Here is an 18522-nt window from a genome sequence, read left to right as displayed (position 1 = left end):
AAGGCTCAGAGACCTCTGTAAGGGCACAGGAATGACTATCCAGCATAGCCCACTTTACAGGTTATGCCATCATAGCCAACAGCCACTTGACAGTCCATCTGGATGTCCTCACAGGCACTCACAGCTCACCCAGCCAGAACTAAACTCTTGATCTTACTTCCCAAATCCAAACTCTCCAGGCACTCCATACCCATCTACCACACTTTTATCTACCTAAACCAGAACACTGGGAATCCTCTTTGTCCTGACCCAAATACTGAACCTTTACAAGTTCTTAATATGCCAAGAGTCTAAGTCATTTCAAACACTTAAATATATATCAGATCTAAGAAAGAGTGATATGGAACAAAGGAATCTATAAATAGAGAACTACACCATGTTTCTCTGGAGGTAAATACATAACCAATTCCTCTAACACTATTTAACCTTTATCACTAGATACAGAGTTGTGAAGTAATTAATAAATATATGGTAATGTCATGTGATGTTCCTTACGTGCTTCACTATTAGGAAGTACAAGTTGAAAATACTGTGTCAATTTTTTAAAGGTAGCTTTTAAAAAAAATTTTAATGTTTGTTTATTTTAGAGAGAGAGACAGATACCACATGAGCAGGGGAAATGCAGAGAGAGAGGGAGACCCAGAATCTGAAGCAGACTCCAGGCACTGAGCTGTTAACACAGATCCTGACTTACTGTGACTTACTAACTGAGCCAAAGTTGGATACTTAACCAGCTGAGCCATCCAGGCACCCCCTGTGTCAAATTTTATATGTAATATAGTACATCCACCTAGGTAAACCCACTAAAAATATTTTCTCTTGAAACTTGTATACATTTTGAGAGTTCTACCTTTTATGTTTAAACCAGAAACCTACCAGCCCAAACCTAAGTTCCTAATAATCGAAATCACCTCAACTTCCTTAACTTTAAAATAGTAAAGACTAAAGAAAAAAAAAAATCAGCAAAACCATCCTGGAATGGAACTTTTGAAGAGCTTTCCAATGAGTCCACATTTAGTGAACATAAAAACTTAGGGAAATTTTTTTTGAAACACCAAGAAAATGAGACCCTGACACTTCTCAAGAGTGGTGAGGGCTAGAGAGAAGAAATAGAAGTTGCCTGCTCAGGTCAAGTTCTACAACTTTGCCTAACTGGGCAGAGACTCAGTGTTCTAAAACTCGGTTGTTATATTAATTTCATGTCGTATCTACTGAACATATCACTTTCTCCTCCATGATAATAAGAAAATCCCATTCTACTCCAAACTATTATCATCTCCCAAATAGACACAGGCTCATATGCCTCTTCATACTTTTTTTTGCCCAGTCTCTAATCAATTTTGCACCCAAAGGGATCCTTTTAAATCACAGATTGGATCATGTCATTCTCCCCCTTAAAAACCTTCCCAGGGCTTCCATTTTACTTGAGAAAAATACAGAATCCTTAACTTGGACTCACATCAACCAACAAGGCCCTTTCTCTCTCTCCATCATTTCTCTCCAACCACATCAGCTTTTCTTTTAATTCTTCTACTATTCCAGCTTCTCTCCTGCCTCAGACACTTTGCAAACTTGTTCCACCAACTCACAACACCCCTACCAGAGTAATTTCTACTCAGTCTTCAAGTTCCAGCTTAACCACAAGTTCTTCAGAAAAGGCTCCTTGGTCTCCCAAATCTAAAGAAAACCCCATTATTTTCTTCCATGCCACCCTATTATTCTTGTTAATCACAGTGATCACAATTACTGTGTATTTATTTCTGTGTTTATTGAATGTTTATCTCCCCATTAGAAGCTCACTTCTTCAAGGTAGAGGAGTGTGAAAGATTGGGCACCTTGTGCCTAAGGCAATATCCAACACATTATAGGCAGTCAATAAGCATTTGTTTTGTTAAGGACTAAATCCTCTCAGTTCTCCAAAATAAGAATTAAGAGTATTTTAAAGACACTCAAGACTCAAAGATGTTATCTATCTCCTCTGTGGTTACACAGCTAAACAGTGATGGGTGAAATAGATAATATAAATCCAAATATGATTCTAACACCCTGTCTCTCCGCCCCACCTCAGAGGACTGCCCAGCTATGATTTTAATCAAGGTACATTCCAGGAATGCTAAGAGATCACGGCTCCAACAGCCATTAGCATTTTCTAATCGGTGGCACACCTCAATTTTACCAAAAGAACAAACTTTGTTTCTTTCTCCAGGACACACATGCCATGATGACTTGCTGCCTGGAGCCTCCAGTCAGAAGTTCAACAACTTAATCACACAACAGAACATCAGCCCTAAACAAGATACCCAGCTGAGCAAGATCCACTTAGAGCTCACCTTCAACTGGTGAACATGAGCAGATCCTCAGAGGAAGGCACATAATCTGCAGACATCAGATTCCAGTGTTTACTCAAATACCTCTTTTAGCTCCTAGCAGAGGCACCATGCATTCATTTGACAAGTATATATTATTTGCTGGGTACCCAGGCACTATGCTGGACAATAGGCACATAATATTAAGAAAAAAAGAAGCTATAAAGAGCATAACGATATTCTTAGTCATCCAACGCTCTAGCAAAAATGACCGATGCTGAATATCAGATTATAAGGAGATGATATGATGGAGAACAAGGTGTTTCCAGAATGTACCACAGAGAAAAGTCCTAACACAAGATCTGAAGCAATTTAAAGGCTGAGTGAAGTTGACTGGACAAAGGATGGGAGTTCTAAACACATGAAGCAGCATATACCCATAACATGTTCAATGAAATTAACGGAGTGACAGAAATGCTGAGGTCACATTTTTTTAGTTGGGAGTAATCTAAAATGTGGACTCCCCTTAGTGGCCCTGTATCTAGAAGTCACCTGCCAGTGAAAGACCCTAACACTTGGCCAACAACTTGCTGTCTTTAAAGCCACTGTCTTTATCAGCATATGATAAACTCTACCTATTAAAAGGAGCCCCCACAGACGCACTGCCACTCTCTAGATCCCACTCCAAACCCTTTATAATTTTACCCAAACCATCCACCTATCCTGCTTCATCTCTGGCTTCTATAGCCAATAATGGACAAGCATCATTATCATTTACTACTGTGACTTCTTCCACAATAGGAATGAAGAGGCCACCATCCTTGGGCAAGATGGTTTCTCTGAGATAGTTAAAGTTAGATTCCACACAGAGCACCTTTTCTTACCCTCAATCTCCTACCCGAGCAGGTCAGGCAAGTTGCCTCTGAAAGGATGTACCTACATGATCTAAAAATGCACTCCTAACTCAAGTCCTAGAAAGCCAATACCTCTCACATCACTGATGCTTGCTGAACCTTGGCAGTTATGTAGGAACTAAGGTATACTAAGTACAGTATATTCCATGTGCTTCATTGGCATGGAGATGTCTTCACCCATGGACTAGCTAGAAGGGATATGGCTCAATGATACTTTAGGAGAACTTAACACCAACATGTATTCCACAAGCAACACACATAACCATAGAGGCCCGGCCCCTTGAGGGTGAGGACATTCTTTATCTCTTTGTCCACAGGAGTTGGCCAATAGGATGAGCCTGCCAGTCACTGAGCTCTGGATCCTCACAGGTTGTCTTAGAGAGCAATCCGTTTCTTCTCCAAAATAGTCACACTTCCGGGTCTCTGTGGCCAAGGCAGCCTGACTATAGTTTCAAGTCTTCTGTCTGGCCCCCTTCCAGAGGCCCCAGTACACTGCAGCTCTTCTGGGGCCACAGATGTCACAGACTCCAGAGACAGTGCTCATCTTCAAATGCCCTCTGCTCCGAGCCTCAACAGTTCAACATAGGGCCCTGTCTTTAAGGTCCACATTAGGGATTCTGATCGGATTCCATCTATCAGTATGCACAGAACCTGTCACAGCTGCTGATTGTCAGTTCTCTATTTACGCACTGGATGATATACTCGTTAAGTGCCTCTTTTCACCTCAAATACCCTAAAAGGCCTCTCTCTAAAACCATTTCAATTAGAAATTCTGCTGGAGACTGGGATGACAAGGAAGACCAGAAGGAAAAAGCATATGATGCCAAGAGTCTTTGGGAGGATTTAATTGAAGGGCATAAAATCTTAAATAGTACAAATAATCTCAACTCATTTCAGTCCAGGCCAGATGACAAGGCAAGTGAGCATGAATTAAAATTACAGATAAACACATCGGGAACAGATGTTGGCAAGAACTTTTTTCCCCAACACCGACAGTCTTAAAAATGCCACAAAAAACCCTCCAAAGTCACTGGCAGCACTGAGGATACAATTAGAGCCAATTAGGAGGGGAATACAACCCTGAGGTGTGTGTCAAGAATTCCGGAAGGTGTCAAATGATCAGTGTGTTTTCCTGGAGCAATTGGAGGTCAAGGTTGTTAGCTCTTTGCCCCTTAACTGAGTACTCTTTGCCCATCCATGAGTACTCTTTTTTCTGCTGAGGCTCCACTTTTATTACTTCTTCCAGGCAGGAGCATAGATGTCACTCCGGCACCCACTCCCCCTTCTCTACCTTATGGTCTCACACTTTACAGGGTCAGGCTCCTGCTACAGCCACCGCCTTAACATAATGATGAAGGTAAGGAAACAAATTTCACGCTGCCGGCACCAACTGACCTGAAGCATTTGAGAGCAACGGCAGCAGTGAACAGGGATGTTCTGGGTGGTACTGGTGGTGCTGGATATCTTGGGCGCCCAGCAACTGCAAAATGGCCTCTTCCTGCCAACGTCCATCATTTTGGTTCTTTTGGTGTGTATCTTCCCTAACTGTCCTTTTGTCCCTTCCTTAGGGACATCCTGGGTGCAGCAACAGCCACGTGGATTTAAGCACCAATTCAGCTGATTACCTTTATTTCCCTTGCAAGGGCCGAGGAATTAGTTACAGCATTTGGCCCATGACCAAGATTTATAGAGACAAAGTGCCCAAGGCCCTAGTCTTGATAATAGTTCTGTTGGTACAGTGAACATCGTCAGTCAGTCAGAGCCTGTTACTCTGAACCGTACTGTCTTCAGTTTAATCCCCACAAAGAGAAAAACTCAGTGAAAATCTTCGTCTCTTTCTTTGACTAGTCAGGGGGCCGAGGGCAGTGGCAAAGTTAATAACCATATAAGAAAACAGGCGCGACTCAAATGAGTTTCAGAATCATGTCATCAAGCTCTAACTTGAGCAAAATGGTTAGAACTCAGCAAAACAGGTTCAACATTATTTCATATGTGAAATATGCAGGGCCTATGGAATACCTGGGACTGAAAACAATTTCCTTCGAAGTCACTGACATGGCAGTGACAGAATGATCCTATGTAGTAAGAACGTATTTTCACCCACCTCATCTCCCCCATTTAAAGAATTCATAAAATATAACCATTAAAACAAATGTTATTTTAAAAGTTAAAGCGCTCTATGCAAAAAACACTCTCTGTGCTTTCTCAAATTCCCAGTCTAAACCTCCTCAGGTAGGACAGCTCATCAGAAGCCTAATGAAAACAAACCTCAGGAAACTTCTATTCCCTAAGCACACCCAAGGAAGGTTCAGACTCAGATTCCTAAGGAAAGATAAGCTCTCGTGGGGTGATTTCCCTCAGACTAATCACCTGACATTCACCGTAAGACAGAGAGAGATGATAAATATGCTAATTGAAGGGCCTTCATGCAGGTATTGAGAGAGGCTATAGCCACTTCAGTTTCTGTAATCAATAACAGCAGGGTGGCGGAAGCCATACAGCAGAAATCACACCACTGTGCTCATCCCTGAAATACACATCTCAGGTCATCAGAGGCCCGCCTCCCCGCTCACTTACTGCCTGCCAGTCAGGAGACAGGCTCAATTCACAAAGCAAATGGTACAGCCTCTCCATATGCAGGGTAAGAATTACTTTACATAGAAATTGAGTGTTTGTCACCTTTTCATTACTTTCTGTTTTAGAGAGGGGAAAGGATGCAGGGAGGGCAGGGAGAAGAACTGAATAACATGCCTTAGAAGAGGCCCAATGGGCTTTCCAAGTCTTGTCAGGAACAGAAATGAACCAACCCCTCCTCTTCTTGCAAGACACAGAAAACATGAACACTGAGGAAAAGGTAAAAATAAAAGCAACTAGAAACCCAAGGAGAAAAACATTTCCCACAATATTGTGAAAGACAATTATGCTACTTCTACAGATGCTTTTGGGAAATAACTGGATTAAGAGATCTGGAATAAAATTCATGGAGAGCACAGTTTGCGACAACAGACCTTAGAGCTTACCTGAGTTGCCTTTTTGTCAACCACCATATAAATTTTGTGTTTTCATAATAAAGAGAATAACCTAGTGCACAGAAAAATACACTTTTCTGACTGTCTGCTGTGCAGAGCAAGCCCCAGCATGTAGAGATGTTCTGGGCTCTGCTCTACTGTGGGTCAACAGAGGTGCTGGGAAGAACAGTAAATGGTGCTGAAGAGGGCCTTTGTCTAAAATAATGATTTCTTCATTCCAGTGTCTGAACTGTGAGGTGGGAGTAAAGAGGAGAAACCTAAGAAAATCCATATACCCAACTGGGTCCATTCAACTCTTTCACCACCGTATCTTTCCTGAAGACATTCTCGCATTCCTGTCAAAACGCAGAGGTGCCAAAGAGCATAAATAACCCTCTCTGCCACAGATCCTTCCAAAAGAACCATCAGCAGCCCCCTCCCAACAAAGCTGGTAGCTTTCTGCCTGAGAAAGCAGCACACAGAAGGAAGAAAAGCCTTGATTTCACAAATTGGTCCTAGCTATGATCTAATCTAAGAAGTTCTACTCCTACGGCCCACTTTTCCCTGAAAGCCATGTCAGGTTTGGTAAAAGTCACCAGGTTGCAGCAATGGGGCCCTGAATGAGTGTGTTTTTTGATGAGAGGTCAACACCTGTCAGCATCTTCACTGGTAAAGGTGTGCATGCCTCCATAAATTGGGTCAGAGCAATGACATTCCTCTTGAATTTCTGTGGGGATAATGAGTGATTCTACTCTAATGAAACCATCAATCAGGAAGGATTTACATAAACTGAATCTTACCTGGCACCTCAACAAATAGCAAGTGATGGATTTTGCATTAAATTGTAAGACCTACCTAACAACACTATCAGTTACCAATAAAAGCATCCCTCTGAAAATTCCAGTCAATCTTTAGGTGTTTCTAAAGCATCCTGCTGCATGGGGCGCCTGAGTGGCTCCGTCAGTTAAGTGTCTGACTTTGGCTCAGGTCATGATCTCAGGTTTGAGCCCTGCATCGGGCTCTGTGCTGACAGCCAGCTCAGAGCCTGGAGCCTGTTTCAGATTCTGTGTCTCCCTCTCTCTCTGATGAACCCCTGCTCACGCTGTCTCTCTCAGAAATAAATTTTTTAAAAAATTTAAAAATTTTAAAAAATAAAAAATAAAGCATCCTGCTGCAAATATGCTTATAGCCAAAGGCAGATAAATCAGGCAGATATTCTGATGGTGTGGTAAGCCATTATTGGCTATCAACATCCTGTTTTCCTAGGAATTTTACCAAAATACAGGTTTCTTAAGATCAAGCAAAGAAATCTCCACATAAGCTGAACATTCCATCATAAATATACAACATTTCTATAAACAGAAGATGTTAGAGGAGAGGATCAACAAATTACAGGTTGCTACCTGTTCTTACAAATAAAATTGTATTTGAATAGCCACACCCATATATCTACCCATTGCCTGTCTTACTTTTGCAAAACAGCTGAGTTGAATAGTTACAACAGAAACCTTCTGGCCCACAAAGCCTAAAATGTTGACTTCATGGCCCACTGAATAAAATATGTGCCAACTCTTATGCTAGAGAAAAAAATAGAAAAAAGTGAAATATAAGGTAACCTGAGCTAAACTGCTATGCTGTAGAAGCTTCAAAGGGAGCCAAAAAGGATCGATTCCATGGGTACTGGAGAATGTGGAGAAAGATATGTGGTGGATATAGTTTCCAGATAATAGATATGAGTTTAACTAGATATGTCATGTAAGATTTTGAATAAATTTTAGGTTCTCCTAATCCATGTAAATCTGCCAGATGAGATCTTTCAGAGAGGAAGGGATAGTTGACCCATGGTTTAAAGACAAAATTTGGGAAAGAAGAAAATTCCGGGAAAAGTAAGCAAAACAATTGCTTCTCCAGAATGAATCAGCAATTAGGGGTTACTTAGCTAAAGCTTTTTTTCCTTGCATGGAGTAAAAAAGTTGCACATAATCCTATCAACATGGATCCACCAGAAGTTCTTGTCTGCTAGATATAGGAATTGGTCCATGGGAAAGGGCTGAACAGTCTGCTTACCAATGCCACTCATGAGAAAAATGTAATAATGATAATGGTTATGATAACCATTATCACAAGAACTATCATTCTTTTTATAGCAACTGTTACTTATTGAACATTTATCACATGCTGGGCAGGATGCTAGGTACTTAGGCATTTTTGCATTTAACCTCCCAGCAGTCCTATGAAATCGACTGTTATTACCCTCAGGTTTACAACTGATCAGACCGTGGCTGAGAAAGGTAAATAGGACATGCATGTTCCCAAACAGCAGAGCAGAAGTTTTGCACCCATGTTGTGACCGTCACACTATCCTAAGCCCTCATCCCATCCCGCGTGGGGCCCCACCACCAGGCCCACTCACCTCGACAGACACTGCAGCACTGATTCTCTGGGAGAATGTGGTCCTTTTCAGAGCAGTTCAAAGGAGGACATGCTTCTGTAATTTTTACTAAAACTCCACTCTGGAAGCCACATAATCAGGAAACAAAAAAAAATAACATTTCTTAGTTGATGACACAGATATCAAAATGCTCGTTAACAGCCTGCAGTGATAACAAGTTTCAATAATTAATAGTACTCCCAGGAATTCCACGATAATGACAAAGCCGCAAATTGAACTTCCAGGATGACACTTCTGGAAGAGAAGGCACATATCTTTTTCTAGGTCTACACAGCCTCAACCTCTGCAAATTTTGAGTATCTTCTATGTAGCAGAAGGTCACTCAACAGTGGTGTTGCTGGGAAGTTCGCAACTGGCTGGAGAATGGGGAGCCTCATTTTGTATGGTTTGCTGATTTCTGTGGTACAAATACCCCGACGGTGATCGATTTTGAATTACCAACAGGGTATCACTGACCACGGAGTTGGGAAGTTATGAACAATGGGCTCTCACGAGCTGCTGTATGCTAGTTTCAGTGTTCCTGGGTCACACGAACCATGAACTCAAAGATCATTTAAGACGTCTTTCTTGCCCTTGAGGAGTTCCTAGTTTGAATGCAGGATGGGGTAGGGGGCGGGAGGGGGGATGTCTAACTAGAAACTTTAATGCAGTACAGTAAGCCCTACAAAGGGTATAATGTATCATGGGAGAATGATACTGCTCAGGTGGGAAGAAATTAAAAGGAAGATGCCACATTTGAATAAAGAAATAAGGAAGAGACTTTCCTCGCAGAGGAAACAGACAAGAGCCAAGGTGTCCAAGTACGAATGAACTGAATGGAGGGTTAGGGAAATACTGGATTTCTCCCTATCTGTAAATAAAATCACTTATGATAAATTTTTAAATATTCACCTGATGAATCTTTAGGACTTCATTTCACCAAAGGTTGTCTTTGCTAACATCTGAATTTAGTTGTGTTCTGAACTCTAAATATTAGTCCACTAATTACTACAAAAAGGGGTTTGAGAGTCTTTTATTTTATATAAAATGTTTAGTTTCTCTCTCTTCTCCTAAGAGGCTGTTTAAGTCAACTCTGAAGCAAGCTTGAGAACAGGAGTCTCATTTAAGACCAAAAGGTACACTCCTCAAAATAGATAGGGGGCTGGGACGGAGCTGGCCAGCCCAGAGGGATAGGGCCAATATGGAGGTTTCCATTTCCAAGCCACTAGCATTCCAGCGGCCCCGTGATCCACTGGTTTGGCAGGCACTCTCATTTCATCCAGTACATATATTCCTAATTATGAATGTAAATAAAACTCTGAACAGCAAATATAAATTTAATTCCTAATGACTCATCATTTGGATAATTTGCTCCATGGCTTCCTCTCCCTTCTCATGATTTTCAGCCCCAATCTTCCTCTTTTCTCATGATTTTCAGCCTCATGCCTCTAATATTTCTTGCAGAATCTTCTTTTCATCCTCCTTGCCCTTTTTTTTGTTTTTATCTGTCCCAAGATATCTGTATCTCTTGCTTTTCTCCCATCTTAAAACTGGCCTTAAGACCTGAGAATACAGACTGCTGTACAGTCTCCTTCACATCTGCGTTCCATTCTCACCACTCAACCAAGGCCATATTGGGGGCCACCTAACCTCGAGAGTGAGCACTGGTCCCAGGCCAAGGTACCTTAATTTCTACAGCTGTGCCTTAATTTCTGCAACAGGGAATTGAACCAATACATATTAATAACTTTATGATCAGCAGCATAAGCTTTAATGCACAGGAAAGCAAAATGCTTACTTACTGTTAATGGCCTCTACTTCTATCTCTCAATACCAATGTATTTATTATCTACTGCCTCCTTGCATAATAGTAGTGATGGACGCTGCTGAATCCCTTTTATGAATTCTGTGTGCCTATCCCCACCGTCTGAATTCTTCGCTGCTAATGGCTCAACCTTGCCACCCTCAGATAGTACCCCTTGGGCCCTAGAGCCATTTTGCCACGCAGAGAGTAGGGAGAGTTACCCACAAGTTGCACTTCCCCACCACCATAGCCCAAAGCTAGGAAATGACAGCCACGGGAGGCTCTTTACCGCAAGGGGAGATAGTAGTGGGGTCTAATTTATGCTCCAGCACCCCTCCTGGAACCAGGGTATGTGAGGCCGTCACCACAAATCCCACCTTTGCTCAGTTCCTTGCCTTTCCCCATTCTGCATCCTCCACACCCTTACTGGTTGCTTCTGAGAGCCCTGTCTTCATCAGTCACTTGTTCTGAAATCCTTATTTCAGGGTCTGCTTTCAAGGGAACCCAAAGTAAGACAGGAAGATAAATTTCATTCTTGCTGTCAAAAAGGCAACTGTTAGAAAACAATTATGTCTAGATGGGAAGATTCTGAGGCAATTTCCTTGTTCATCCTTGTAATTTTCCTCTATATTCAAAACTTTGTATCTAGAGTATGTATTTACATTTGTAAAAAAAATATTTAAAATGCTATGAAGACTTTTTATTTATTTTTTTTTAAATGTTTTATTTATTTCTAGGAGAGAGAGAGACAGCGTGAGCAGGGGAGGGTCAGAGAGAGAGGGAGTCACAGACTGAAACAGGCTCCAGGCTCCGAGCCGGCAGTCAGCACAGAGCCCGATTTGGGGCTCGAACCCACGAACCGCGAGATCATGACCTAAGCGAAAGTCGGACGCTTAACCGACTAAGCCACCCAGGCGCCCCTGAAGACTTTTTAAAAATATAATCACTCACAAAAGTTTTTTTTCCCCATAAAAAGGGCCTCCCTTGATTAAATCAGACAATTCTAATCAACCTTTAACATATTTAATGAGCACGCTCATAATTCAAAATGTTTAAACAGAGACAAACCCCTTCACTTGATTTTGAAAACAGTATGAACTGTGATCACAGTGTCATAGTGCCACCACGTCCATTTAGTCCAGCCACCTAATTAGGCACAAAACCTTTTTTAACATTAATTTTAAAACTACTTCTAGTAAGAAGTACCTGATAATTAGTATTTTTAAACCCTCCTGATTATACCATGTTATTTTATGACCCCTAGAACTCTGTGTTGGTGGAAAAACACAATTCTTCCATTCTTTCTCATTTAGAGTGATAGTCTCTATGTCATTGGTCAAATATAAACACTTTCAAGTTCTTTGCTAATCACTGTGCTTCAGCCTGAATTTCTAACAACATAAAAACTCACATCGTTAAGTCAAAATTGTTGCTGGCCTCAAGAAATGTTGCAGGGCAGCAATAATTGGCCAAAGTGAGCAAGACTCCTGGAAAAGGTTATTCATCTTTAAACCAAAAAAAGTATGTTAACTTCTGAAAACACTTGGTGAAAATATTGAAAACAAGTGTTTATTTCTTATCTAATTGGTGTTGCTAAAGTTTTAAAATGATCCTAGGAAAATGAAAATGAATGGATCTCTGGGCAGCCTTTTGTCAAATGGGGATCTGCATTTAAACCAGAGAAGACCGAGAATTATTTAATTATTTGCTCATCTCTCCCAAGGAGAGTACTTATATAGTACCAGTGTAGATGCCTAAGAGAAAGTCAACTTCACATCCAAGAGGCGCCACTGGGCATGAGGGTTTAAATCTGAAGAAAGGCGACCTGGGAGGGACTCCAAGTCTTGGCATCCTATGCCCATCACCTCCTCTACCTGCTGACAGTCTCCATGAAATGTGTCCCAAGGCTATCCTATGAACTATTATAAAAACTACCCATTTATCAAGAGAATCAATGAGCCACAGCCTCACCAACCTGGCATTCTCACAAAGACTAGACAGTGATCATTCAATGCTTCTGAATCTACCCTTCTAAAAATTCAGAAATGAGCATGATTTCCAGATAAGTCTTACACCATCAGGAGTAGCAGTAGAGAGGCCAAAACAGGAACCTGTAAAGCTTGACAACACAGGCTTTTTTTTTTTTTTTTTTTAATTTATTTCTAGGAGAGAGAGAGAGCACGTGAGCAGGGGAGGGTCGGAGAAAGAGGGAGTCACAGAAACAGGCTCCAGGCTCTGAGCTGGCAGTCAGCACAGAGCCCGACGCGGGGCTCGAACCCACGAACCGCGAGATCATGACCTAAGCGAAAGTCGGACGCTTAACCGACTAAGCCACCCAGGCGCCCCTGGACAACACAGGTTAAATCCCAGCCCGCTCACTTACTACCTGTGTGACTGATCTTCTGTGCCTTTCTCATCTGCAAAATGGGAATAATCATAGCACCTAACAGGGGTGATTATGAGTTTTATAGAAGATAGTATGTTTAAAATGCTTTAAAAATAGTGTCTAGAAAATATTAAATGCTCAAGAAATGTTAATTACTGTCAATGACCCTTTGCCATACACAAAGTGATCATTTAGTAAATAACTATAAAGAGAAATTAATGACTTTCTAAAAGATGAAATTGTTCACACACACATATATACTCATATATGCGCCCACATACTATGTGTACAAAGGGAATAACCTGTCTGCCCCAACTTTTCTAAACTGTAAAAGTCTAACCCCAACAAAAGCAGTAAAAGAAGAACCCAAGCAGGTAGAGCATCTACACTGTGCTATTAGCAGTGCTACGTGCAGTTCCAATAGCTGGCATTTCAGTCCATGTCCATATCATCCAGAGGTCTCCAATGTTCTCTGCCTTGATCCTCTGACAGAAGATGGAGTCATAACCAGGACCCTTGCCAGAGTCACCTACTGTTTCTACATAAAATGTAAAGGGCATTGCTACCTTTATATGTGAAGTGGCAACACACAAAACAGATACTGGTGGGGGGGGAGGGTTACCTGCGGGCTCAGTCAGTTAGGCATCCAACTTCAGCTCAGGTCATGATCTCACAGTCCAGTCTGTGGGTTCAAGCCCTGCATGAGGCTCTGGGCTGACAACTCAGAGCCTGGAGCCTGTTTCAGATTCTGTGTGTCTCTCTCTCTGACCCTCTCCCACTCACACTCCATCTGTCTCTCTTTCTCTTACAAAAATAAGTATTTTTCGAAAAATTAAAAAAAAGATACTGGGATCATCAGTAGAGTGGGCAAAATTCTCTTTGATCATCCTTGCTGCCTCTCAAAAAGGTTTTAGAATCCAAATCAACATTTTCCCTCTCCTAAAAGTCAAAGAATCAGGGCTCCTTCGGGGGTTTAGGTGGCTGGGCATCTGACTCTTGATTTCGGCTCAGGTCATGATTCCAGGGTCATGGGATTGAGCCCATGTCAGGCTCCACACTGAGTATGGAGACTGCTTAAGATTCTCTCTCCTCCCTATGAAAAACACCCAGTGCTCCTCACAAGTGTCTTCCTTAATGCTCCTCACCCATTTAGCCCATCTCCCCTCCCACAACCTCTCCAGCAACCCTCTGTTTATTCTCTGTATTTAAGAGTCTCTTATGTTTGTCCCCTCAAAGAGTTTAAAGTAGTGATTCTCAAATTGTGGGGCACATTCCTAGGATAAGAGGTGATATTACATAATATACAATATTAAATGACACTGAATCACACTAAAAAAAAAAAAAAAATTCTCTCTCCTCCTCTCTCTCTGCCCCTCTCCTGCTCACCCACTGTCTCTCAAAAAAAAAAAAAATATATATATATATATATATATATATACAGTTTACAGAAAAAGGACATCTATCTTATATTCAAAGAGAACATGTATGTTCATGTGGTATAAGAAAAGCTCACATTTACTGAGAACTTACTTTGTGCCAAGCACTCTACCAAGTTCTTCACGTGCTTTATCTCAATCCCCCCAACATTCTATGTGGTGACGTGCCAGCCCAGGTTGGAGAACACCCCACCGACTCCCCCAGGCCCAGGTGTGGCAGCTTGCCTTGCTGACCGAAAGACCACCCAACCCTGGCTGCCACACCATCCTTGCCTCTGCCACAGACTAAGGAGCCTCTGTGCACAGTGTCCACGATGCAGAAAGACCACCACACCTACGTACCCAGCAGACCATTTGGAGCCATAGAATCTCTGGCATTCCCAGTGGCAGCCAAGAAAGCGGGAATAGGAAGTACAATAGGAAAATCTGAGGGCATTAACCCCCGGGGGTAGAGTCTAGCCCCTGAGAGACAGAAAAGGGCCTTTCGTCCACCCACCTCCAACCAAGGCCCCCATAAAGAAATGGATTCAAGCTCCTTGAGAGCTTCTCCAGGTCTCTAAATGCCTCATTCTCATCAGTCTTTATAAAACAGATTCCTTTCTTTTCCCCAGGGATGTGATGAAAAGCAAATGAAATAATGCAGTTACAGCCTCTCTGGAGATGCCCCATAGAAACAGCTGGGCAGCCACCTTGGACTGTGGCTGCTCCGTGATGTACCACCTTGCACTGTGTGCCGTCCTTCCCCCCATCTCTTACTCTTACATTCCTAGGATGGCTCCCACACTTTGTTCAAATACTACCTCTACAGAAAGGCCCTCCCAGACGACCCATACCTATCCAAAAGCTCTCTAGTTTCTCAGTGATTTGGCACTACACTGTGTATTTCTTTATTTCCTTATCATCTGTCTCCCCCGCTATACTGCAGTTCTATAAAAACGGGGACTTTGTTGTGTTCACTGTTATATACCCAGAATCTGGTACCAGGCTAATATGTAGCAGCAGATCAAGGTATGTTAGCTGAATGATTATTGGAGATCTATACTTCTACATTTCTTATTTCAAGAAATAGATGGATGGGGCCGGCAGGAGACAGGAATTTTCTCACAATATATAAGACACTGTGGAGTAGAGATGGCGTCATCCAGAGCCAGCATCACAAACTGGCTGAATTGATTTTCCCAGGGCCACCTGCCAACCTCCCTGACTCATAGTAGTTGTTAACTCCCTTTGTCTTCTCACCTCCTTCCATAGTTTTTCCCAAGGCCATCTGATCCACAGCTGATCATGCAGCCACACAATGACAGTGGGTGGGACCTTCCCATCCCAGACAGCAGCCCACCACTCAGAGACCCACTCAAGCTAACATGTTCCACTTCAGATCCCTATCTAAGCCAATCTATAGATCTGTTAATTCCTCCCAAGGGATGGGGATCATAAAATGGAAACTTACTCGGCATTCACGGCAGCTCTTAGTTAAAATCCGCTGGCCTTCTGCAAGGACTTTTCCTCCATAGATACATTTTGCTGTAACCAAAACAGAAAAATGGATCAGTCAGACTATGCAACAAATTGACCTCAGAGGAGCCACCCAACGTCAATAGATTCCACAGAACACAGATTCTCTGATTCTAAGCAATAGGAATAGGAATCTGTTTCTCTGGAATAAGTCACGAGAAGACTGAGAGGACAACTACTGAGTCCCCATCAGATTGCCATCTTCATTACATTTGCTGTAAGTCCATCAAACTAAGGATATACAATATGAGTGGCTGTCATATCACCATGGAGGACAAAAGCAGATTTAATTCATACCCTCCAGCCATAAACAAGTGGGTAAAAGGAGTCTCATGCTCCATTCATCAGAACCTCAGCCACCATGTGATCACATTGTGATCATGGGAAACGCATGTCCTCACACTCTATGTTCCTATGAAGTTCAGAAACCATTGAGAAATACAAGCCTAACAGTAAAGTATTTATCAATGCACTAGAGAGACTGCCTTTGGAAAGGTGAGCTTTATAGGCCACTAGGGAGGGCATGGAATACAGACAGGCTCTGTAGTAAAGTTAAAAGCATAAATAGAACTCCCACCATTCACTTTAGATTCCCCTGGGACTCAGTCCTCAACTCAACTTGCTGACCCACCTTTAAGCGAGTACAGAATATGTTACTTTGATCTGACCCTAATGTGTCTCCACCCAGTTCTCAAGCCACATCAAACTTTTCCAGGAACAGGAAAGCAAAGGCTGGGTGACTCCCTCCTCCTGCGCAGAGGAGGATCCTTCTACCCTAGTCCTCAGGAGAGGCGTAAGTGAAAACATGCACTCTAAGACTTCTCTACTACTCACTGTTTAAAAAACAAAAAACAAAAACAAAACAAAACAAAAAAACCCACTTCACCTCTCATAGTCTCCATTGTTGCATCTGTTAAAAACAGGTTAACTCAATTTGGTAGTTTCTTAGTTCTACAATCTGCCAACTCTCATGGAATGTTCCAGTATATACACACCTTTGCAATCAATTTGTCAATTCCTCTTATTAGCCACATGAAGAGGAAAGCCCAGAGATTTGGTTATACTTATCATCATGATCCTGTAGTGGATGCTGTGATATGCTACCCAGATACCCCTCATTCCTTGATTGCCAAAGGACTCATTCCTGCAGCTGCTGGGGCAATTGATGACCAAGAGCTCAACTAAGTAGTTATCCACAACTTGCCCTTGGTTTAAAGGAGCCACCTTATCTTAAGTCAAATGTTCTTCCTAGGGCAGCCCACATACAATGCGTGGTTGAAGGCAGGACAAAGTTCTGGCCCCTGGCCCCAACTAGAAATCTCTCTGAAAGGTCATTCTGGCAAATTCTGGTTCCTTCACTATCTCACTCCTACCCCCGAACAGATCGTGACAGAAGTTCCTAATAAAGGACATGCATTCTCCATATCAGAGTCTGCTTCCTATTGGAACCTGACCTTCAACAAGCCACACCTACCTTGAAACTGTTCTAGTCTAGTATCTCCTTTTTGTGAATGGCACTATTATCTACCCCAGCTCTCACACCCTACCACCTGGGGATCCTTCTAACCTCTCTTAATTGCAAATATTTTGTTAACTGCAAATATGAGGTTGTGCTTTAAAAACCACTATGGATCACGAAATGCCCTCAGAATACAGTCCAAACTCCTTAATTCAGCAAACAAAGCCATTCACATAGCTCTTCCTTATTTCTCAAGCTCCACAGCTCATCAATTTCTCTGCATTTACTCACTCTCTTAAACATTCAACCTCCACATATGCCCCAGCTGTGCTTTTCCTTTGCTTCTGCACATAACTATTCTCCAGGAATAGGCAGCCTCATCCACCTCCCCCGGCAAACCCCCATCCTCTATACCCATCAGTTGTAACATGGGCCTGACTTCCATCACAAAGCTGTCCTTGACTTCCAACACTAGTGAACTGCCCTCACTTTGCACTTGTGTTGTTCTCTGGACCCAGCTCCACCAGAGCACACCTCACATTTTCTCTTAGTTGCCCAATTCATTACACACATCTCCTGCTAGCTAAAACCTCCATGATGGCCTATGTCTATTTCATCATTTTATCTCCAGCCTCAAGCTCAGTGCCTCTCTGGGCTTATTGTTAATAACAACAAATAATTTTAGAATTAACGTGCTTATAATTGATAGCGAAAACCAGTCAGCATTTCTGATGCCCAAATAAGAATCCTTTCTGCTATTCAATGCCCTTCCATACATTAAAAGCAGATACAAAAGCTCTGCTTTTGTTCCAGAACAAAAACAAAAAATAGAGAGTTTTCTAGATCAGCCTCTCTTCCCTTCCTTCAAAGAGAAAAAGTTATCCACAACCATCTTTTATGCCTCAATTTTCCTCATCAATCAGGTGACCATGACTCACTGGTCCCAACGATGACGTGGATTCCCCCAAATACCTGCATAGGGAGACCAGACATCCACCAAACGCCTGGAATTCCTGTCCAGTTAACTCCCCCACTCCCACACGCAGCTGCTGCTGGCCTGGCAACAGGACTCATTTCAGAGTGACAGTTCTGCTAAATGCACTGCTGTCAGATCTGCCATCTGCTTCTTGGCCCAGGCTGGGGAGCAAAGAAATGGACTTTTCTTCCTCATGTTGCCCCTTGCCCCCCACACAATGATGGGAGCACACTTGCTCTTTAAGAAATTTGCCTGATTCCTCTCCTCTGGCAGGAGTTCTGAGCTGC

General features: G+C 42.3%; 1 protein-coding gene across 1 annotated transcript in view; it reads right to left on the bottom strand.

Moving 5' to 3' along the window:
- The window catches only part of LOC120234781 (protein kinase C-binding protein NELL1-like), a 241379-nt gene that overhangs the window by 8121 nt on the left and 214736 nt on the right, over nt 1–18522 (bottom strand). The window contains exons 10-11 of the mRNA XM_039236746.1: nt 15736–15809; nt 8642–8741 (exon numbers count right to left, since the gene is read on the bottom strand). Coding sequence (XP_039092677.1) covers nt 8642–8741; nt 15736–15809 — 174 coding nt within the window. The remainder of the gene's footprint in view (nt 1–8641; nt 8742–15735; nt 15810–18522) is intronic.

The sequence above is a fragment of the Hyaena hyaena genome, unplaced genomic scaffold (genome assembly GCF_003009895.1).
Source record: "Hyaena hyaena isolate Hyena2069 unplaced genomic scaffold, ASM300989v1 scaffold_116, whole genome shotgun sequence".
Taxonomy (NCBI): Eukaryota; Metazoa; Chordata; class Mammalia; order Carnivora; family Hyaenidae; genus Hyaena; species Hyaena hyaena.
Note: the sequence above shows the minus strand (reverse complement) of the source record. Positions and strands in the feature narration are given on the sequence as shown.